The sequence below is a fragment of the Pantherophis guttatus genome, chromosome 2, assembly GCF_059756535.1.
Source record: "Pantherophis guttatus breed Tessera chromosome 2, ASM5975653v1, whole genome shotgun sequence".
In the NCBI taxonomy this organism is placed as follows: Eukaryota; Metazoa; Chordata; class Lepidosauria; order Squamata; family Colubridae; genus Pantherophis; species Pantherophis guttatus.
The window spans coordinates 207364809-207389208 of record NC_142064.1 but is presented as its reverse complement, the minus strand read 5'-3'; the positions used below and the strand labels follow the sequence as shown (position 1 = coordinate 207389208).

General features: G+C 35.1%; 1 protein-coding gene across 2 annotated transcripts; it reads right to left on the bottom strand.

The window, feature by feature from the left end:
- Window positions 1–672: 672 nt before the first annotated feature.
- On the bottom strand, window positions 673–21580 carry RBM5 (RNA binding motif protein 5). 2 transcript variants are annotated; one of them, XM_034440830.3, is made up of 25 exons: window positions 21086–21580; window positions 20242–20296; window positions 17483–17693; window positions 16906–17067; window positions 15965–16034; window positions 15451–15524; window positions 13364–13447; window positions 10592–10652; window positions 10375–10440; window positions 9484–9644; window positions 8969–9066; window positions 8451–8538; window positions 7772–7849; window positions 6402–6465; window positions 6087–6178; window positions 5604–5682; window positions 5106–5197; window positions 4500–4661; window positions 3960–4106; window positions 3803–3874; window positions 3468–3647; window positions 2818–2892; window positions 2211–2308; window positions 1999–2128; window positions 673–1297 (listed from the first exon to the last, which is right to left on the bottom strand). In XM_034440830.3, exons 2-25 carry the CDS (start codon window positions 20256–20258, stop codon window positions 1172–1174), a joined length of 2487 nt encoding a protein of 828 aa, XP_034296721.1. In that variant the 5' UTR covers window positions 20259–20296; window positions 21086–21580; the 3' UTR covers window positions 673–1171. The 2 variants fall into 2 exon arrangements, with proteins under 2 accessions (XP_034296721.1, XP_034296711.1); XM_034440820.3 differs by having other exon boundaries at window positions 20978–21399.
- Between the last annotated feature and the right edge of the window lie 2820 nt (window positions 21581–24400).

The following is a 24400-nucleotide window of genomic DNA, read 5'->3' as shown; positions in this document are numbered from 1 at the left end:
ACAAAGTAAATAAATAAAATGAAACTTTCAGCTGGCATAAACCTGAAATGATGTTCTATAGAAAAATATTTGCATTTTGAATTCTCTGTCATCAAAGTAGTGTAAGCAAAGTAGTTCTGATGCTTTGGTGTATGCTGGAGCATCAAGGGCCATTAAAATTGTTATAAAACTAGACAGGATACACAGGCTTCCTTTCTCCCACATTAATCGTTCTTGTGCATATCATGAAGCCCTTTGCATTCCTAAACAGGCTCAATACTGGAACAGAGCTTTTCCTGTACTACAGATGCTACCTAGAGTAAAATTGTTGAAGTAGTATCATCCCCCCCCCCCAAAAGAACAAAACCCAATCATCCAGAAGCCAAGAGGCTTTCACCCGTCTGATAGGAAAATAAATGGTAATTTTCTTTATTGTAGCACAGTAATCCCTTCTAACAATTGTGTCAGGAAGTAGCACACTATCTCCAAAAGAGTGGGGATTTCATACCTCACCCCAGCTCAGACTGAATGAACATCCTAAAGAAATGCTGTCCTAAATTACCATTTGTTGCACACTTTTCCCCTGCTGATGAAGACTAAAGCAATTCCCATTCATTCCTGATTTTCTACTTATGATTAATTTAAATTTATTTAATCCACATCACAAAATAACCCATGTTCCTTATAAAAAACTCAAGCTTGGTTCAGGCTTTATTTCTTTTTAAAAGAAGTCTGGACTGGCATCTAGAATCAAAATCTTCAAAAAATCTATACAAATACATATGTTACAAAATGTACAGGAAACTGCCAAAAATGATAAACAATACAAAGTAAGCAGAGAACAGCAGTGTCAAATCATATTAACACTTCCTTAACTGCTCCACAGGACAGAAGTGGTTTTCAGAATACACAAAACTCTGAACACAACACATTATTTTACACTATTTACATAAATGTATAAAGATGCAGTATCTTCTTTTTAACTTGTTGGGGTTCTTCCAACATGAAGCCACAGTGCTTTGCATTCTATGATCTATCATGTACCAAGAGAAGCAGTGCTGGAAGGAAAAGAAAAATTAAAATAGAAGTGATTCCAACCCACAACCTATATACTGCAGTGCCTCCAAGGCCTTCAAGGTTTTAACAGTCAGTTTGGAAGAGTGAAATCTTATGTCTCCAATATGGACAAAACTTATTCCATTTCAGTGAATCGGGCAAACATAGCTTTCCGTACGGCATCTTTGTATGAGTCAGCTGTAGAAACACCGTAAGAACTACCTTTTGCTCCTAGCCCAGCTCCCCTCATTCTCACTTGAGCCTGCAAAAGAAAATAGGTATCTTAGCATTTTCAAAGAACAGTTGTATCTCATGCTTCAAGACATCAATGTTTAAAGAAGGCATTGTTAAAGTAACTAGAATCTATTTTTCAACATTAAGATCTTGCTAGGACAATGTCTTCCTGACTATGGTGTGGAGACCATGCATGGTTGTAAAAGCTAGCTTCTGATCTAGGCAAAAATAAACTAAATTGAACACTATCTTGCCAAATATAGAGAAAATCAAATTTTACTGGCAGTCATTTGTGTCACAGCACATACAAGTGCTATATTGCCAGAGGTTTTGCCACATTGTGGAAATCTAGACGAAAAAAATAAACGGGAACCACTGTCCTACAGTGCATTTAATGTGTGGATTTTAATCAAGTATCTGGACTTAGAAATCATATTACTGTTGAGATGTTCCTAAAAATAGTATGAGGGAACAAATCAAAAATACTCAGAGAAGACTAGATTCTAGATAAAGTAATTTTACTAGCTTTCATGGGAATTAAAATAAAACATTTCCATTAAATTATAAGAAAATCTTCCACAGCAGTAACCACCAATCTGGCTGCTGCTGTTAGCACCCAAAGCCAATAGAATCTTTTTTTTTTTCTGCTTAGCAAAATCTTTCAAAATCTCTATTTTCTAAAATTTACCGCAGAATAAATTCAGTGTTACTATATAGATTTATGCTCACCTCAATTGGGGCTGTGATGCCTTGACATTTCCTTCCTAATCCTGACCCTTCTCTCCACCCCATGGCCTGCAGCATTTTGTTGCCAATATTGCTATGATCAATGCCATCTTTTGTGGGCTGTTCATAATTCCTGTAGATAAGCAATAAATACTTAACCCTTAAAAAGATCTGGGAAAAATATTGCAACAGTAATTGTAGTATAGAATACTTACACAGTGCCTGCATCAAATGCTTTTTTCCGCTTTGGTTCTGGTGGCTCTGGGATACCATATTTCTCACGTCTTTCAGCTGCTCTGTCTCTGTATTTCATCTGAAAGATAAATTCCATTATCACATATTGTTATCCTATTGCTTTGAGGTAAGAAAAAACATACTGATAACTGAAGAAAAGACCTCTCAGTAACATTTGCTATTAGAAGGAACCTATTCTACTGCCATTTGAGCAAGTGATTTTCAGAACTAAGATTTGTTACCTAATGTTGTTAAAAACAGCACTAAAAGGCCGTATTAGAACATTTTGAACACAGCAAACAAAAAAATGTTTATTCGCTGCACTGTAAAGAGCAACCACATACGAGCTTTTGATTAAATAGTTCATCTAACATCTACACCACAAAATAGCAGGATGCATGGTAATATTATCTTCTGTGTATCCCAACCAATGTCTAGTAGCTCTAAATGTGACAGGCAAGAAATCTGTTTTCTATGAATTTCATGTATGTTTTAAGTTTCAGCTCTGAATCTTTGTTTTTTAAATGTATGTAGCAAGTTTTATGATGCTTATGCTTTGAAGGTATTTATGCTCTTTATGGTACTAACCTCTCTCTCACGCATTTCCAAGGCTTCAAGTTCTTGCTCAGATAGCCTAGATCTTCTGTAAATGTCCATATTTTGCTAGAGAAAGAATATAACCAATGAACATGATAATAATTAAGACTGATTTAGGTGGTTAATAAAATGCGTAACCTTTCTAATGCAGAGTACTCAGACAATATAAACTTGTATTATAAACAATATAAATTAAATAGTCAATATCATTAATCTCCACCCATCTATTTAGCAATGTTTCTTTACTGCCACAATAGAAATAATACCACTGTTAATCACATGTGTAGATCTCTGGGGGTTGCACTCAAGGCTTTCCAGAGCTGCAAGCAGCCCAGGCCTCATATTGTGCATTTATAACATTTTCTCCATTCTATAAATGTTGCTTGTTCATTTTACATGTCCAGGCAGTGTTCAAAAATCGAAAATGATCGAACACCAGAAAAAACACTATCATCATTACTACTATATTCTGGCTGCCTAGTTGCTGAAGAAGCAGCACACAAATTTAAATCTGTATGTATATTAATAGATACAAAATACAAGCAAGCTCAGAAAGCACCAAAGACCCCTCATTTCAACCCTGAGCTACAAATATTCTCCTTTATTGGTATTGGATATATTGATTTGAAATAGGACTTTACCTTATGGAGATCAGAAAGCTGCTGATGCCTAACAAGAGCTTCCTTGTTGGGAAACTGCCTTCTACATAATAAACATGCTAACTTTTTCCAATCCGTTAGCTTTTCTTCCTCATTCTCCAATCTCTCTAAGAAGTCTTCTTCATTGTCACTATCCCCACTGTAAGCAGCCACCAAACCACGCTGTAAAATAACGTTGAACAATTATAGTGAATAAATTACTAAAAGGGCAACAGGAGATAAGTAGATTGCTTCGAAGAACAACACAATATAGGGATTCCCATTTTAAACAATTTTTTAAATATCACAAAAGTGAATGTAGATTTCTGTACACTCACTTTCAATGGATTATCATCATCACCATTCTTTATCACTTCTGTTATTATTTGTTGTCTCTCAGACAAGGTGCCCTAGAAAAAGAAGAAACCAGTAAATCCAAAATCTTCATATGATAGATTTCTTTTGCATTCCTTGAGTTAGCAGTCAACATTTTACCTTTTTTTCAAAGAGCGCAAAACCAGCATCTGCTGCTGCAGATTCTCTTCTTTCTTCTTCTCTTGCATTCAGGGGCTGAAAGCTGTTCTTGAAGTTCTCCTTCTGCTTGTTTAAGCTCTTAGCCCAACGTTCCATGTCTTTAGCAATCTGAACAGGAAGAATAATTCAATTAACTCAGTGTATAGTAAAACAAAGTTAACATTTCCACTCTATATATTTCTTTTTCTGCCATCATAGCATTTTAGATTATTTCCACAAGTGTTATTTGTAAATTATCTGGTGAAAAGACACATATTTGAAAATATCTACCATAGTGAACTTTCTATCAATGGTTAGAAATTAAAACTATTTTTCTCAGTTCAAACAGCACGATCTAGCAATTAAATAACAATGTCACTATTTTTTAGCTACTCATTCATTGCTTCTCTTTTACACAAGTTTTCTCTTCCTATCTTTTATACTACATAGCTTTCTATAAAATGAGTAGCCACTTATATCAAACAGAATATTGGACTTAGCAGCTTTCATTTTAATTATCACCTGTTGAGCTGTTTTACTCTTGGGTTTCTCTTTCTTCTCTTTTCCTTCTTTGGCTGAAGGTGCGTTATTTTGCTGATATGATGTACCTTCTGCAGCAGGCATGTAAGTCTCTTTTTCACCATCCCAGTACAGATACTGTTGTGTAACAGCATTGTAGTAATACTGAAAGAAAAAGCGAACTATTTATCTTTCATGCTGAAAAAAAATACTTTTACTTTCTAACTAAGTTGAAATGAGAAATAAGAATGAAATTTGTAGCCATAGTATCTGCACATAAAATGCTACACAAATTCATCTCTACACAGCTATAAATTACTTCCAATACTACTCAAAAATGAATTTGATGCTAAAGGCCTACTAGTTAAAATCACACTGCATCTTTGAACAAGATGTATTTTTATGATCCAGTACAGCAAGCAAACATGTCAGAATACATTGTTTCATGTACATTTTAAACTGGCTGTCCAAAAACAATAGCACATATGTAAATTAGATTCTCACTGTTACTTGATCAGCATAACGTAACATATTGACATTTCTCAAGTGTCTGCATTTCCAACACAAGAGTACTTTTACACTTAAGAAAAAATAAGGAGAGTTGTATACCTGAGAATTTGGGTCATAATACAATCCAGTCACAGGATCATAGTAGAAACCTGATGATTCATCATACTGATATGTTGAAGTGTCTGGAATGGCTGCAAGTTGAATGGATAAATTACTTAGATTAAATTATTGCTTTTCTAAAAAACCAAAAACGTTATCTTGAATTCAAGAATATGGGGAGATGTAACTAGCAGGCACAACAATAGATACTAATCTAAATGTAGGACAGAAAAAAAACTGTCTTAGAATTCTGCTGATTAGTGAAACAAATAAGCAATTTCTTTTACTTCATCCCTTAAATGTCTAGTTTATTTTTAAGAAATAATTTAATCCCATCACTGTCCCATACTTTCCCCAATCCTTCAGAAAGTAAGTTACACTTTCTGGATTTATATCTCAGGAAAACAATAAACTGAATAAATATAAATACTGATTGGTAACGGAAGCAATAGTTATTTTCCACTATCCAATGCTTCATCTAGCAATAGTTAATCTCACCATACTTGGTGCCAGGAACTATACCAGTTGGAGAACTGGATGACACTTGAGAACTAGTACTTGGTTGTGCAGCTTGCGTCTGCAGAAAAAAATATCATAAACTTAGAAAACCATAGCATTTATTCAAAAATACATAAATTTTCTTCAAGACATTATACTCAGAATAAGCAATTTATGTTTATGTGTGTTATTCAGACATATTGACACATGCAAAAAATATTATACTAAAATCAATAAACAGCTCTTAAGGCCAGTTTTGCACATACAAGACCCACAGTTCAATTTCCACTCAATTACTATCTCAGGCAAGTCAATACATCTTAATCCACAAATCAATACCTGTGCAACCAAACAGACAATGGGTATAATTTAAATTGTGCTAAAATTAAGATGAATATTCATTAAAATAATTTCACCTTGCATTCATGCAATGAAGTTCTACACTAAACCAATATTTTTACAATAGAAGACAACATAATTTACCGGTGTATCAGCTGAAGTGGTCTGTTGATTATACAACTGAGGACTCTGGGAAACAACAGCAGCTGTAGTTGTACCAGCAGTACTTGGACCACCTGCCAAAAAAAAGTGCATTGGATATTCCATGAAAAGCTCAAAATCTAAAATAGTACTGATAGAACTCATTGGAGTGCCTTGATTAGCAATTTCATTTCCTGGGGGAGTATTACTAATAACTATCAATTTATTACTTAAGCCAGAGTTGAATCAAGCTGATTAAGATGCTCATACAAAATTATGAAAAAAGTGTATTTCTCTGACACAAAGAGGAAAAATTACCAGAAGTTGTAGTTGTATCTGTGTCCAATGTTCCTGCTTGATTTTGGTAAAATTGCTGATAATCCTGTGAACATCATGCAATGGATTAAGATAAGGTTACTGTTTCATGATATGGATCCTTTAGGGAATGGGGAAAACCCTCATCCTCAAATGATCAGTTACACAGGAGTCAAGAGAAAAAACAAAAGTCAATCTATCCATCTAGGGAGAGCGCATCAAACAGAGCCCAGGAAAATCAAATGATGGACCACCAATCAAAATAATCTTTCTAAGGTGAGCTTTTAAAAGGAAGGGGGCCAGTATGATTTTCATTTTGTTTTATCCTTTTCTTTCTGATGAGAAAAGTTGACTCAAAACATGCAAGCATCCCTCAATTTCCAGAGATGTGAGAACTGGAGATACAAGAAATATATAGCAATTTAAGAACTACTGTACTGGAAGTTCAAATTAGAAATTTATTTCTCTCTTTCCTAAAAGTGACAGCGCTAGCATCTATCTTGTAGTGTTTCCCCAGGAGGTATGGAAAGATAAATGGCAGGCCCCTGCAGCACCCCTCATGGGAGGTCAGAGGCTTAATCCCTGGGCATGGATGTGCAAGCAAGTCCAATTAAGAATTCAAATCAGGAGAACAGAAGGATAGTTCCCCTCCTCCAAGCTTTTATTTTGAAGTTAAAAGGATGACTATCAGAAAGAAGGCTTTTTTAGTTGTGACCTTCTGGACATATCAATCAATATAAATTCACAAAGTACCAATATCCCATTTACTTCAGGGCCAGGCTAAGAAATCATCATCTTACCTTTTACATTTCTATCATTTCAGCCTATTTTTGGTGTTCATCTAGTATAGCTTAATTTGATTAGCTTTTATGCTGCATTTTTTTCATGCTGACTTTTGTACTGCTCCTTGTTAGTGGCTTTATAATGCACAATTGTGTATTTTAATAGTTAATACATTTCTTCTGTTAGTTCTGTATTAATAGTTAGTACATTTACTTTGCCTCATCTGCCCAAATTTTCACCATCTGTCATAAAGTTTATGGTCCAATCTTCCTAAGAGGTAGTTTAAAGCATACAAATGACTATGGAGATTCTCAGTCATCCAGATAATGGTTGTCCCGAAGACGTTTTTTCAAGAGGCAACTGGACTTTCTGTTTTTTCTTTGAAGATGTTTCGCTTCTCATCCAAGAAGCTTCTTCAGCTCTTCCCCACCATCGAGTTAGAGTTGAAGAAGCTTCTTGAATGAGAAGCGAAACGTCTTCAAAGAAAAACCAGAAAGTCCAGTAGCCTCTTGAAAGAGTACCTTAAAGCATGAAGAACACTTTCCTCCCAAGAACTTCAAGTCTTAATTTCTAATACTATTTACACATACCTGAGTGTACTGATTGTAACCATCCTGCCCAAGTTGAAGGTAGTTGAAATCAACAGAGCCTCCTTCTCCACTCTGAGGCTATAAATTAAAGAAAATGATTAAATAGTAAATAGAGCAAAGATTGTTCACATGAATGCTTATTATCAGTTCTGAAATCTTGCTTTCCACTAGCATAGAAATTCCCAAGTTTCTAACATGAACACATTTTTTAATTTTGAAAATATGATCAACATAAAGCCTTCAAGACACTCAACTCTTATCCATTAAAAGGCAAATTGATGAGGCTGCTCTCTAAAACCCAGTCTCTCAGGATGCTGCAGCCTCAATATAGCACTTTTATTTCCTTTTCCTTGACATATTTATAAACAAGCACTGAGCTACAACCCATTATCATTTTTATTCACTAAAATGAGATGTATTCATATTCAAAGCATTGATGGATATAGTGTCCCTGAGCGACATGGGTAGTTTTAGAAGTAGGAAGAATGAAAGAAAATTTATGTTTGATTTTATCACTGTTTTATAGCATGCTAACTCACTTTTGAAAAGAAAATGACTTAACTTTTGAAAATTAAAATGCAACCAAATAGAGCCCATGGGACCTGCAAGGCCAAGAGAAGAATCTATAGATACTATACTATAGACTTAGGAATCAGCAACTTTAAAAACAAATTCCTACCTGGGTTGATGACCACTGAGCAGCAGCAATGGCTGTGCTAGCAACAGAGAAAGCACTGACACGATTGCCATCTGGGAGAAGCAAGTCCCTGAAAAAGAAAAAGACAGTTATGTCTATTTCATAGGCAACATTACTAGAAATCATTGAGGAGCTTCAAAACAAAATTACAAGCAAATTACAATGTGGCTCAACTGTTGATAAACTAATTGCATCAGTTTCCCCACTGTATTTTCTGGAAATCAAAATAGTACTACACAGAATAAGAAGATAAATTGAAGATTTTTTATTCCATTACTTATCAAAATAAATGCTTAACTCCAAACATTTAGCTGAATTTAAATGCTACTATGAAATAGGGCTTATATTTTTAATGAGTACACACACAGAAACACATAAAACTTGTTTTCTTTGTAAAGTTTATTCATTAAAATTGATAGCTAAGCAATGAAGCAGCAATATAAATTTCTAATTGTACTGCATTTTAAGAATTGAAAGACAACTTTAGAAGTATAACTCACTTTCTAGCACTTTTTGCAAAATCCACACCAATTGTTTTGCCATCTATTTTCAGAGGTGGCTGAAGACTCTGCAAAATCTGCAACAGCTGAGAAGCATCCTAGGAAAAGTAATTGTTGGTATGAGACAAAGTTTAAATTGTTATATACAACCATTGTCAAAAAGGATTTATAAGAAAAAAATTCAACTACCAAAACTTCGTAAGGAAAAAACCCAGTACAATGCATTTATTCATTCAATTCAGATAAGATTTTGTATAAAGGGAATTCAGAGCTTGACATTAAAATATACATATCAGGATATTAACAATGTTATGGTCATAATAATTATTACACCTATTAAATCATGTACATATTTTTATCAGGAAGATAAATCTGAAGATATTTGATTTTATTATTTATGCAAATAAAAAGGGTTGCACACATCTAAACTGAACTTGAATGTAGGAAATATATACGAAATTTAATATTGAATACACACAAAATTTAATACTGAAATACAATAAAATATACTTTACCATGGCTGAAGACAACTGTACAAAAGCAAAGCCTCTATTCTGCTGGGTCTGTTTGTCTTTAATAAGGCGGATATTATTTACTGCCAGTGAAGCATATGGTGATAGTGCTGTCATGATTGATTCCACTACTGTATGAGGAGCTATATTTCTCAGAATAAGGGCTGTGGGAAGATAAAGATATGGTTAACACTTGTTCATCCACGGTACAATAACAAAGAAGAGATATACATAAAAGTCTATAATGCATTATAAGTAAAGCAAGGAAAAACTACATATTTATGAAATTCTGAAAAAGACCAAAAATTTATTGATATAATGCAGCTATATATGTTAGATTATCTATCATAATTCATGCTGGTACAATCCTTTCCGCACTTCCCAAAGCAGGAGTAGGGAAGGACAACCATTTTAGTTTAATTAAAATTTTAAAACCGTTCACATGTAATTTCTCTTTAAGGTAAATAAAGAGGCTGCAAAAAACAGTAAATACTAAGTACTAAAACTATAAGGAAGGACTATCTGGTGCAGCTGATGAATGAAAGAGGAACAAGAGCAATGCTGAGAAGAAATGAAAAAATGTACTCCAAGATTTGACAATAAAAGCTAATCAAAAAAGAAAAACAGAAGAAAAGAGATGTTAACTGCAGAATTCAGGCTGAAGAGAGCAGGATAAAAAGTCTCAATGCTCTTCATAGAAAGGAAAACGTCATACTTCCCATACTTCGTCAGGTTACTCATTTCTCCAGCAACTTTAACTTGATTTTTTTATTTCTTGTGAATTTCAGTTGTAAATAGCACCCCCCTCCCCAAAAGAATCTGGGTTGATGTCTGCATAACACAGAGACATACCTCTGCTAACCTATTTTTACAATACAATAAGAATTAACTTACTATCACAGTAGTAATCCACAGACTGTACAGCTTCTGGTCCTCCAGGTGGCACTTCCTGTTCTGAATCTTCATTGCAAGATAGGTGGAAAAACAAGCTTAATAATCAAGAACCTTGTGTTATGACATCAATAGACCTCTACCATGTCAGAAATGGAATTACATGCAGTTCAATTGTGAAATAAAAATGTTTAATATAACTTATTCAAACAGAACTTACCAAATTTATCTGCTCCACAACGGAAGCATTTTAGTCGCCTCCTGAAGTTGTAAAGGCAGCACTAACAAATAAACAAACCCATTACATTTTAGATTATACACCTGATCAAACATTCTGTAGGATAGACCATACCTGTAACATTGTTTTTAAAATAACCCATGATGGTAGTTTCATGTCATTACTGAAAAAAACTATTAATATCAATTTATTACCCAGCAAGAAATTGCAATAATGATAACACATTTGGAATTTAGTAGAATTTGCTTTGGCACCCATGAGCTTGATAATTAATTGAACTCCACAGTCCTATCCAGGACAATAGAAAGAGTACTAAATAAAATTAATATTGAACATTATGATTTCAGGGAATGCTTTAGTTCCTGAAGCTACAATTTTAAACATTAAGCTCTGTGTATTTTTAAGGTCTTCACTGTCCAGGAAGCATTCTAAGATATGAGAAATGGTGTTACAAAACTATTTTATTTCTAAATCCAATACTCTACATCTTCAGTATTAAAATACAATTTCTGCATAAATGAAAGAAATTAATGTAATGACTTTTAAAAAATCTCTCAAGGTATTATTAAGTCAGTTTTAATTACCAGACCTTAAATATTAAATAAAGACAAGATAGTGAGGAAGGAGAATTAAGAACTGTAACCCACGACTTCATGGAAAGCTGAGTGTGAGCTGATTTTTAAGCAGGAATTTATATTTGTTTAATTTTAATATTTAATTCCTGGTTCAAAGGTAAGCTCTTTTTTCTCTACCATTATGTGTTATGCAGTTGCAATATTGTTCATTTTAACTGAAGGGTAATGGAAAGGCTCATGTTTCCCTTCTATATATGAATGTAAAATCTTAAAATGCTGACATCTGTAAAAACGCAACAGTTGTTTGTATCTGCTATTGTTTCTTTTTTATCTTCTTTATTGTCAATTTATGAATTTGGGATGAACACTAATCCTATTCACTAAAATCTATAAGTATATTTAAAACTCTTAAGCATTTTTCTAGTGTTCTAAGCTTATGGGCGGAGGAACTTTGAGCTCAGGAAGGCACTTCTCTGAATGTCATTTCAAATTTTAGCATCTTTTGATTGGCTAAATATATATTCCAGATCATAGAAGAGCGTATAATTAACAGAGCAAGTTACGTTCCATTTTTGCTTTCATTAGTTATGTAATAGTGAAGTGGCTCAATTATTGATAACCTTTGTTTATTTAGCATAGCTTTTAATACTTTGTTAATTACAATGATTTTTAGGTATTTACTGATTAACATGCCCAGGGTCATTTATATTGTGATCGGTGCCTATATAATTAGGTAAAATAAATAAGACAAAGGGAAAACAACTTATCCCTGCCTATTCATCCACAAAAAAAAATATTTATACAGGGTGGGAAAGGCCAGGGCAATCCCTGGAAAGGGTTGGCAGAGGCTGTGTGCGGAATACAGGAAAAAAAGCTTGGTAGACTTGATGCAAGCCAGGAGCACATGAACACTGGGGGTGGGGGAGATGGATGCTACAAGACGAAAAGTGCAGAAATGCACAAGCACAGGGAGGCTGGTGTGTGGATGGCATGGTATGAGGGTAGGAAGACCAGGGAATGGATGATGTGGCAAGGGAGAATGGCAGACCACTAATGTAGGAAGGCAGGAAGAAATGACAACAGCCAACTTGTGATTCTTGCTGCCAGCTTTCCCATTGATTTTGCTTGTAAAAAGGTCAGAAAATGATTATGACTTCATGTTAAAACTGTAGTAAGTGTACACCAGATGCCAAGTGTCTGAATTGTGATTACATGACCGTGGAGGCACTGGAATGGCTGGTACTTCAAAAGCCAATTTTAAGTATCACTTGTTTAGCACCATTGCACCATTACTTAATGAACCAGCTATTAGTAAGCAGAGGCTACCTGTAGGCAAATTTACGGCAATTATCTTCTTTCCTCCACTGTGGAGAAAGTAATTTGTGAGTTGTCCTATGTTTGTCGTTCCTTTTACTGAGATTCCCAAATACATGTGCATTATAGATACTAAGGTCTCCTAGTTTTCAAATTGCCAACTACTACTACTTTGCTTTTTGAGTGTTGAAGACAAGCCATATGTGAGTACGTAGATTAAGAAGATACTTTAAGTCAATACACTGAGAAGTGTGTTTTTACTAGAACATTACTATAATGAAGTAAATCTATTGCTGTTACTTTAGATTTGTCTTTGTGCAGGAAAACTCTCCAGGCTAATATAGGATATTCAACTAATGCATCCATTGATTTTGTGAAAAATATGTTTACAATTTCTTTCAGGGTTTTTTTTTTATTTGAATGTATAAGCCACGCAACTCCCATGGATTCTTTTTCTCCTTTATATATGTTTTAATAGTTGATTGGTTAAGTAGCATTATGAAAAGGAACAAAAACAAGAGAGCAATTGGTTATTTTAAATTGAGAAGCAACAGCAGTCTCACACTAAATGAGTTCTCATTATTTTAAAATGCAATGTCACCTATAGTAATGATCACGATGGCTATTTCCACATTAACATACATATTTTATTAAACGCTATTTACTTCTTTTTAGCACTTCTTATAAATTGCTTCATGCTAAGCTATTTAATAATATCTGAAGTTCAGATATTTTATCTGTTAGTAGAAGTGAATAGTATGAGAATGGCTAATTACAATGGAATCTGTTAAAATACATTGAGGGAGCTGGGCAGTTAGTTAAGAATATGTATGTGTTAAAAATGCCTTTGTAAACACTACCATACCTTGTTACAAAGCCAGTCTTCAAATTTAGGTCTGGGGTTGCTGTAATGCATTGCAATTTGTTTCCCTTGAACCAACAGCTTTTTCTGCAAAAAAAGCACATTTAGTTATTCCAGTATCACAGAGCATGTGTCGATTTTCCCATGGTAGAGCACACTTCGGAGGATTCAGTGCTCATGAACTAAATGGACAAGATATGGGGAGGATGCAGAGAACCAACCACCGCCTCCTACACTCTGCCCATCCAATCCTGCAGGACATGGGCAGTAAGAAAATGGGATGTGCAGTGAAAGCAAACAGAATCAGGGAAGGTTGATCAAGCTGCCAAAACTAAGTGCTGACATGGAACCAGAAAGTGTCTCTACGGAGATCAAAATTCGTAAAGACATGGCAAAACACTGCTTTAAAGTATTAAGTGACTGCTTCACTTCTTTCCCCAGGACTAGACTTTTATAACTTCAAAACATATGAATTGTTTTCAGTTGTTTTCTTCATGATGTGCCCTTGAAAGTAAAGTAATTCTTGTCAAGATGACCTTATACTTCTAAGAAGCTAAATTAAAAGTCAGGAACTGAACACATGTTCAGCATAACTGTTTTCTGACTAACATGTTATATGAAAAAGCTACCGTGCGAATAGGAAGAAAAGACACAATATCCTAATATTTAATAACCAAATTCAACCGCCACTGACTTTTTTTTGCCAGTACAGTAATTATTTGTTTTGCTTTTGGTGCCCCTTCATACTTAGCAAAGTACTGGATAAGCTACTTAAATGTATAGAAAGAAGCCAAGTTTCTGAATTTTAAATTTTGTTCCTGAATATCCAAAACCTGTATCCCCTCTAAATCCTTCAAGTCTTTTACAGCTCTTCAGAGAGATGCACCTTTAAATGTGTCCAGGGGTTGTGTATGTTGACGAAACAATGATCTAATCTTAAAATAAGAGCTGACTTCAATAAGTCAAATTCTAATAGAAATAGTAAGAGCTTAAAAAGATTGAACAGACCTATGGTGCAAATTTCATGTTTTATTGCTACACTAGAAAAATGAGAAAATGGCCCAAAACTGGAATATGCACACAAACAAAATATGTTGGCATATTTACAATATATCATGTTTGTCTGACAGTTAACAGCAACAGGGCCAATAGGAAGGCTCAACTATTTTTTTCCCTAACACTAGCGTGGTTATGTTGGAGTGGATTTGAAACAGGATTCAAGATGAAAATTGACACAGCTTTGTATATATTAAAATTATGATTTCATAATTTGCTACCCTGATTTGTCCAGGTATTCATTCATGGACCAAAATTGCATGCTATATAAATCATACGGAACACTTGTTGCATGCAACAATTGGTTATTCCCTTCAACTTAATTGTTGGCCACGATATGAATTTAAGAGAAAGACAGTGTCCAAACATTTAATAATTAAAAATAGCAGTAAAATTCACATTAAAATCTTTTCTCAAATTTTATAATATAACTAGTTTTGCTCCTCGTATTTTTAATTTGGTCTAGAGGCACAGTTCTAGCTTGACAGCAATGCAGTAAAATAGTAGTTATGCTATTAACTGCTGAATCAAAATACCAATATATCAATATCTTGGAAATATACATTTTAATGCCTTAATAGTGTTTCTTGTTTTGATTATTCAGTCATTTTAAAAGCACTCCATTGCTTTTTAGAAACATTACTTGTTAAGTCATAGTGAAAATGTTTTTCCAGTTAGTTATCGCTATATAATCTGTAAATTTAGTTTTATAATTATTGATACCATACATCAGAAAAGTCTTTCTAGCTCAATACATAATAGGTTTTTTTTAAAAAAAGTCAATTAAATCAATCAATTTAGACACTTTTTGAGATAGCAAACTTTTTTATAGAAAGTAAATGGTCCAATTGTATTTTGGGGTAAAGCTATGAAATTTTAACAAAAATTTTAATATATACAAAGCATTTCATTTTAAGGAAGTTATGATTTTTAAATCAAACCACTCCTTCATTCAGTTTTATTTATTCCTTTTTAAAAACTGTACAGACTTGTTCCATGTTCAGGAATTATCTAGACTTTGTGAGTGAAGCAACCTGATTGGCTTCCATCCAGCTGGTAGCATCTTGAAAGTGATAAAACTCCACGAAGGCGAAACCACGGCTTACACCTAGAGACAGCATTCAGATATAGACGGGATACTTGTGTTAGTCAGTTCCTTTAAAACAGGTGAATCTCTCTCCAACTGCTTCATTACTTCATGACAAAGCAGTTTTATAAATGCGACGTCAACTCTGAATTTGCTTCTTGTTTTGCCATGGCAAGGAAACCAAGCTGCATTAATAGGCTACTTGAACAAGATAGATAACCATGCAATGGATTACTAAGACTTAAGAATCGAATTTATGGTGTTACTTACCGACATGTTTAAATATATATAAAAACTGAAGGCTTCTTCCACTACCTATAGCCTTTCAAAAGGCTAAATTCCTTATCCATGGCAAACCTTTCATTTTGTTTTGTACTTGCAGGTGAAGGGGACTTTTGGAAAATGTTTTAGGCCTGGGGAAGAGGAAGGCTGTGCCAAAAAAATAAGGTTAATGCTCTCACCTGTCTTTCTCTTCATCAATCTCACATCTGCAGGCCGAGGGCCTTCACAGGATTCAATGATCTCTCGTATCTATATGCGATTTTAATAATACTATTAGTGTTCACAAATTAAGCAAAACTACAAAGAAGGAAAACAACAGTCTGGTATTAACATGACTTCCAAAATTTATAATTATTCTAAATAATTTAGAATCGGAGTTAACAGTAATTGAAGATTTCAGAACAAAAATAATCTAGAAATCCTTAGGAAATAAGATCTGTTATGTCATTGTTATATGGTTCAAAATTTATAGATGCCAATCTTCAGCTATTATGTACCATGCTAAGTGATCAAGTTCAGTATAGTGATTAAGGAATTAAGACTAGAAGCCACAGGCCAATCAATTTTTTTCCAGTCATAGGAAGCTGATTGCCTATAGTATTGATGAGAAACTTCATCAATACTATAGGCAGTTCAAGAACTCTAAAAAGGGGGAGGGGAGGAATCATATGTTGTTCATCTATTTCTAAGATATTTCAAAACAGCGATTTTAGATTTTGTCCATATAAACTAGATGAATAAATACATTCTAGAATTTATGATGCAATGCTCTTCTTCTGAATTCTTATTCACAGCTGCCAAAATAAAAACTTGTAAAATGAGCAATCCTGTGAAAATAATTGGGTGGTATAATAGGAATCATACAAAGGATTTCAACAAAACTCTTCCTTTTAATCAGAGGAGCAGCTACCAGCAAGTGTTCAGTTTGGGGGAGGAGAGAATACTTCCTAACTGCAAAACAATTGGATACAAGGCATGGAGGCTACTTTAAAGAATAATTGTTATAAACACTCAGTTCTGAAATATGAAACAATATTAAGACATTTTCAGTGCTGTACAGGCTCTTAAAGAATTATTCTGCAAATTAAAATGTTTAAGTTAACAATAAAAAGTTACTTACATCATAGTCTGTAACAGTAATAGGGAGCCCACGCAACATGATGGTCTTGCTTTCTTTTTCATCATTTATGTCATTTCTATAATCATGTTCTCCATAGTCTCCATCAGAATGATAACCATCTTCTGATTTATCACTATTACGTCGCTCCCGTTCACGCTCTCTCTGTCAAGTAAATCCAGCAATTATAAGACTGGTCGCACAGTAATGCAAAATTAACTTAATTTTAATTTAAAAAATTAAAGATTTAAATGTCATTGTAACATTCACAGACTAATGTTGTAAGTAGAAAATATTGTTTCTGTGTACAATGTTCTGTAAATATTTTCTATAATTAATTTAAATATAAAATTTTGACAATCTCATTTCTATACAAAGACTCCCTGAAATAAAACATGATTGCTGGTGATTACATGAAACCTATCTGTGTAGTCTACTTGACAACAAGGAGATAGTTTCATCATTGCTTCCTTCTTCTTCCTGGTTAAATCCAACCAGGAAATATACAATTGATATTTAGCAAAAGAATACTATGTACTTATTTAACCAAAATCAAAAATACAGTAATCAGTTATCTCACCTCAGGGCTGTCATAATCTCTACCATCATAATCTCGGCCATCATAATCCCGACTATCATAATCCCGATAATCATCGTATCTGTCATTTCTACGCTCCTCACTAGATCTTTTATAGTCAGAATCCCGACGACGGCTTCTGGAATCCCGTTCATCTCGATCTTCTCTATCTATAATAGATCCATATCTTCCACTCCTTTCAGTTCTGCTCACACTGCACAGAGTTTATAAAGTCAAATAACTCAAAAATTGCAACATCCATGCAAAGATTATATAATAAAAAACAGAGCCAAACAGTACTATATGGTATAAGGAAATCACCATGTAGCTGGAAATGTTTGCCATTTTTGGAGTATTTAATTATACTTTGCATGCATTCCTTTTCTTCTAAAAACCCTGTGAATCTAAGTCAAGAGAATGGAGTTTTTATATTAAATTAAATCCTACTCTGATTTGTTTATTTAGGACTGATTGTGACTGCATGTATGTTTTTAATTTCTTTTACTTTTAAAGAATATTTAATGTTCAAAGTCCCTATACTTATTTTTAAAAACTTACTTTGCAATATATGTAAACAGCTACATAATAAGCTGTTACATAAAAAAGAAACCTAATCATTATATTTTTTTAAAAAATATGTTGAAGGGAAAAACTTTAATAAATCCTATTCTATGAACCACCTAAAACAAAAGAGACAGAGTAAATCCCTAGGAAATGGGAGAGATGATTGAACTTAGGCAACTGTAGGTTATTAAATAAGTGACCTTGTATATGTAAGAGTTACTGTACTCTTCTGAAACCTCCTATTTTTCCACTAGATAGAATCATTCATTCCAGAAATGGTTTAGAAATTTCTACAAATTCTTCTGAGTCCTTCGGGAGAAGGGCGGTATACAAATTTAAATTTAAATAATAATTTAAATAATAAATAATAAAATAAATCCTCTGAACTGGAAGTGGTTCATGAAATTCAGATATGATCTCGCTCCAAATTAATTCAGGATGAAATCTATTTTATTCAGTATACCATACTTAGAATACCAGAAACTGCTTCCAGTTTAGTAGTGAGATTCCAGCCAACTACATCAATTCCAGAATTGCAGGACCAGAATGGTCCAGAACGGTAAATTTGGGCCATTCTTACTGCAAGCCAAGGAAAATAAACTGACAAAAATTGCACAATTGTATACTGTATTTTACAGGAAGTGTTTAGTTTTCAAACTACCAAATGTGAAAACAGTGCATATTGTACAAGTATATTCATCAGAAATGAGCCGCAAGACAACAGCTTGAGAATCTATTTTGTCCATAGCTTTTAAAACAATGATTTTATTTGTACTGATTACTGATTTCATTAATTTACCTGGGATTTTTAAGATACTCAAAAAAATTATTTCCTTGACCAATTTTTCTATAGTCAAAATGGTTAACAGCACCCTTCATAGATTATCAGTTCATTTGTTGACATTTCCTTCCTAAAATACATTTATTAGTATCTGTGATATAAAAGCTTTATTCATATTTATTAACAGTTATGCTCAAAAGGTATTAGTGTTCTAAACTGCCATTTGTCAGGAGCTTGTGTGAATACATTTGAAAAATAAAATCCCAAATATGACTTGCCATGTATTTCACTGAATATCTCAGAACTCATTTCCAAATATCATAAGTCTATTATATTGAAATAGTATTATTTGGACAAAGTATCAATGAACTGTCAAACTAATTCTAGAAAAAAATCAAAATGATTTTGTTCATATCCTTTTACACTAGTTTCATATAATTCTCATACGTTCTTATACACTCCTAGTTCCTTGTTAAATATATAGCTGTGAAATTTAATCTATCATTTTCTGTTACCCCAAAGTAATTTACAGGTAAACCTTGGCTTAAACCATTCATTTAGTGACTACTCAAAGTTATAATGGCACTGAGTGACTTATAACCATTTTTCACATTTATGACCATTGGCAGCATCCCCATGGTCATGTAATTAAAATACAGACATTAGGCAACTGGCATGTATTTATGACAGTAGCAGTGTCCTAGACCCATATGATCAACTTTGGTGACATTCTGACAAGCAACTTCAATGAGGAAGTCAGATTCACTTGTTAGTAACTTAATAACTAAAGGGTCCTTAAATAAGGGAAAACTCACTGTCCTAGCAACAGAAATTTCGGGTTCAATTGTGGTTGTAAGTTGAGGGCTATTTGTACATACATCCTTAGCTAGCATTTCAGCTGGTATGAAAAATGCATCCATTTATTGGTAACAGTATTCCATGTTATCTTATTTACTCCAATGAACAGATTATCAGCTATTTGTTCTCTTTACCTTTTAAGAGGTAGAAGTCGGTGACTTCTATATGGCCCTAAAGTATAAAAAGCTTTCATTTCTTGGTTTATTAAAAACACTTTATCCCTTCCCTAGCCCTAGCTCAGTGACCTCATGAAGGAAACTACTCCTAAAATGGCTTCTTTCAGACAAAGGTAAGAAAATAGGAAGGATACATTATGCTTTTCTCTTCCTGAATTTAATTAATACTGAGCTCCTGAACAAGGCTAGAATATTTGAAGAAGTAGAACACTATAATCAATCCAAAGTGTGGTGTGATGGGAGGCAAAGAAATTTAATAAAAATAAAACAAATAAACACTGCAGCGCAAATCAGAACGTTCAATACTGAAATATAAGGTTCTAATTTTATTTACCAGACTGCCTTCAAAATATAATCTGAACATTTAAATCAGTATTACATACCGTTTGTCGGAACCCATCCTCTTGTCTTCAATTCTTGATTAATTAGAATATCAATCTAGAAGTTTGTTAAAAAAAATCAATGCATAATTCTTTACATGAGCTTGCTTACCAAAAAAACCCGCCCCTATAACACCATATATGTTAGCTAAACATGGCCGTCCATACTTTAAGCTTATGCTGTCTCTACGTAGAAAAAAAGCTTAGTCAATGAAACAAATTGCTTACGTAAAGCAAATCCAGATATGCTCAAAGCCTGTTTAAGAGGCAGAAGCTCGCATAAAAATAGACGTTGAGTAAATTAACAGCGAAACAGCCTGAGGTAGATGCAGGGGGCATTTAATGGTAACCGATTCTCCTCAATCTCTGCCAAAATATGTAAAACCAAAGCGCCTACAAAGACTGGTAATTGGAAAGACAAATATGCGACTCGGAAAGGAGATATGCCCAACTAGCTTTCCAAGCCCCGAATAAAAGAGGATGGGCGAATCGCCCCATCCGATCGACCAATGGCGGGACCCCGCCCTCTGCAGAAAGTGAACCGCGGGCCTACTTTAAGCGCCTTGGGCTTCTCCGAAATGGCTTTTTTTAAAGTGTCCAAAGAGAATTAACAACTCACTTGCCTTTTTAAAAGCAAATTTATCGCCATCGTTTTGTCAAACACCCAAATACGGATTCCTTACAACCTTTATATTGCATAGCCTTTCTCTACGTCATAAGCTTCAGGTTCGGTACTCACCGTGAAGAGAATAACGACTCGCCGCCACCGCAGCAGCCGCAAAACAACAACCAAAAAGCGCCACAGTTTCTCACAAGGACTACAAAATGGCGACAGCGTCGAACTCACCGTCTTCTACCCACAATTCTCAGCACCTGCTACCTCCTCCTTCGACTCCTAGAATATTCCAGCAAGTAGAGTGCGCACGCGTCGATCTTTCGTTTCGCGAAGCATTCTGGGTGATGTAGTACTTTTGTTTTCCCAGACCACCAACGAGCCTTATGGGGAAGGAAGACCCCGAGAATAGCGATGTTAGTCTTGCGTTTGTTTTTGTCCCATCGGCACAAATCCTAGCCTTTTCATTCTATCACGGTATCTGATAGTTGGGGCCGGGCAGACCTCCATCTTGTGAGGCTGATCTTTCTGGCAATCTCGGCCATTTCATAAAGTTGGCGACGTAATATGAGAGGCCCTTGTGGTAAAACAAAGGCGTACAGTGCTAGCATGAGACAGATTCTCGCTGTTTGAGTAGCTTGAGCTGTAAATTGATTTTTTTTTTAAATTATGGTCACGCGCACTACTATTTGATGGTCGTTTCACCGATGTTGGAACCTCGCTTTAGTGAAAATGGGGAGTGGCAAACTTTTGCTTTATGGGCACAAGCGGTTTTTTTTTGTTATTCTATAGAAACTTTTTTTACTCAGAACTCAGTTTTACTATTGGTAATTGATAATTATAAGGAATAGAGCACGACTGGGAGTTTTAACATTTAAACCCAGCTGCAGAAACGTTTTATTAAAAAGTCTGAAAAACTGAGTTAACCCCATTCTATGCTTTTTTTTGGCAATGGCACTACTGAAATGAATCGCAAAAATGAGTGCTTTAAATAAAAACACAGTACTACGAAAGGGTAATCTGAACCAATAATTAGTCCTCGATTTACGACCACAACTGAGCCCAAAATTTGTTATTGAGACATTTGTTAAGTGAGTTTTGCCCCATTTTACAACTTTAGTTGCCACAGTTAAGTGAATCAGTGCAGTTGATAAGTTAGTAACAGGTGTTTTAACACATGGGTCTGATGGGCATTTGCCTGTGGGCCCCACAAGCAGAGGCCCCATACTAATCTGTTTGTTAACCCCAATGCACCTTGTATCATATAAATACAGCAACTGTATAGCTTACTGAATATTATTGTGTTTCAAGCCTTATGTATGGTTCAAATATTTATCAGCGTTGGCGAACCTTTTCAGCACCGAGTGCCCAAACAGGAGCGTGCACGGGCGTGCATGCATGTCAAAAACCAGAAGAGCAGCTGCCTGGTGCGCATGTGCACACTGGGAAGATGATCATCTGGTTTGCAGTGCATGCATGCGGACTGGCCAGCTGGTTTTCATGCATGCATGCACCCCAGAAACTGGAAGACCAAGTGGCAGGTGTGCATGCACATGCCGGCACACCAGAACCCAGAAGAGCAACGGGTGATGGCTTGCGGGCCCAGAGAGATGGCTGTGCGTGCCACTTCCGGCACACATGCCATAGGTTCGCCATCACAGGTTTATTATGTTGATTAGTTGTTGCTGCACAGCATGTTTTTAATGTTTCAACACCGATTTTGTTGAAAGTGCCAATAAAATATATGTTTAATTTTATCGACCATTTACATTTTTTTCCTGTGAGTAGTTGTCATAGGGGCCCCAGTACACTGCTTTGCCCGGGGCCCATAATGCTGCTAAGACAGCCCTGAGTAACATGGTTTTTAAGTGAATCTGGCTTCCCCATTGATTTTGTCAAAAGCTTTCAAATGTGATCACATAACTTTGGCACACTGCAGCTGTCACAAATATGAATCTGTTGCCAAGCATCTGAATTTTGATCACATGATCATGGGGATGCTACAAAGGTCGTAAGTGTGAAATTGGTCCTAAGTCACTTTTTTCAGTGCTGTTGAAACTTTGAACAGTCACTAAATGAACTATTGTAAGTTAAGGACTACCTGTAGTGATTCATGAGGTTGTCTTATTCATTGTACATAGCATCTTAACTAATAAATATGACTCTGGGTAACTAATAGAGAATGTGAGGAACAAAAATAACATACCAAAATAAGATCAAAGACAAACTACAATCATATTTACATTCTCAACCATTGGAAAATGAGCTAAGCCAATGCCCTTGCCTAGTGCCTCGGGGAGGGGCCAAATTTTCAGTGGTGTACAGCCAACAGGATTGGGACCATCCAAATCTGAGATACACTAATCCAAAGGGCAGGCATCATGACAGAGAAATCACATCTTCTGAGACCTACAAAATGACATGGGATCTGGAGCATGCCAACCCTACTGAATCTTGTAGAATGGGCAGAAACAACTTTAGATATGCAGTCCCCAAAATAAGCTGGCCATGTCATAAAGAACTTTATAGGTTGTAGACAGCACCTTGAATTGCACCAAGACAGGGAGTTTTGAAACAATAGGGGTTTACGAAATAGAGGTATTACGTATGTATTGTGATTCATTATAACTTGTGGGAACCAATTGTAGCTACCAAATGTTTTCAAGGACAGCACATTACAAAAGTTCAAGAAGCTGTCCAATGAATGACAGAGTAAGGTTTGTGATCTATAAATAGCCAAATTAATGCACAAGACTGATTTTTGCAAAGGCCCCTATTGGTCACAGCTTTTCCTTAAAGAGGGGCTGAGGGTCTCAGCACACCCCCTCTTCCAAATTGCACAACAATTTTGTCTGGAGGAGTATATCTAAAACTAAAGATGGAAGATCTCGAGATCCAGGAGATCTAAAATTCTTAGCTATTTAGTCTTGCTAGGTTTAAGCCTAAACTTATTTTCCACTTCCAGCTTCTAGAAAGTGGGGAAGTATCTTTATTTCGTTGGCCAGGGTAGTTTAGCTGAGTATCATCAGTGCATAAGCTCCATACAGATGGAGGACCTCATCCAGCAGTTTCATGTAGAAATTGAATAGGAGCAGAGAGCCCTGACAGATACCACAAGGAAGAAATGTATAGCTAGAACTTTCTCCTCCAACCCACACCAACTGAAGCCTAGCCTGGAGGAAGAATAACCACCACAGCACTGTGCCCTCCCACCTCAACTCTGAAAGACAATCCAGAAGGATACATGAACAATAGTATCAAACATCACTGAGAGACTGGGGGAGGACAGCAGGATGGATGCACCCCCTTCAATCCCATCAGATTATTAAGCATTATCAATGGTATCTCAGTATTATATACCAGTCATCCCGAGTGAAAAGCATATTGTCCCTTTCTTTGCTATAGTATTTTTCCCACCAAATATATGATTTGTGGAGATAGCAGAATATAAACTGAATATAAAACATCTATAAATATCCAGAAGGCTATAATTTGATATATCTAGTAATTTTTCTCAGAAATTGGAGGGGGGGAGAAAGAAAACAAAGA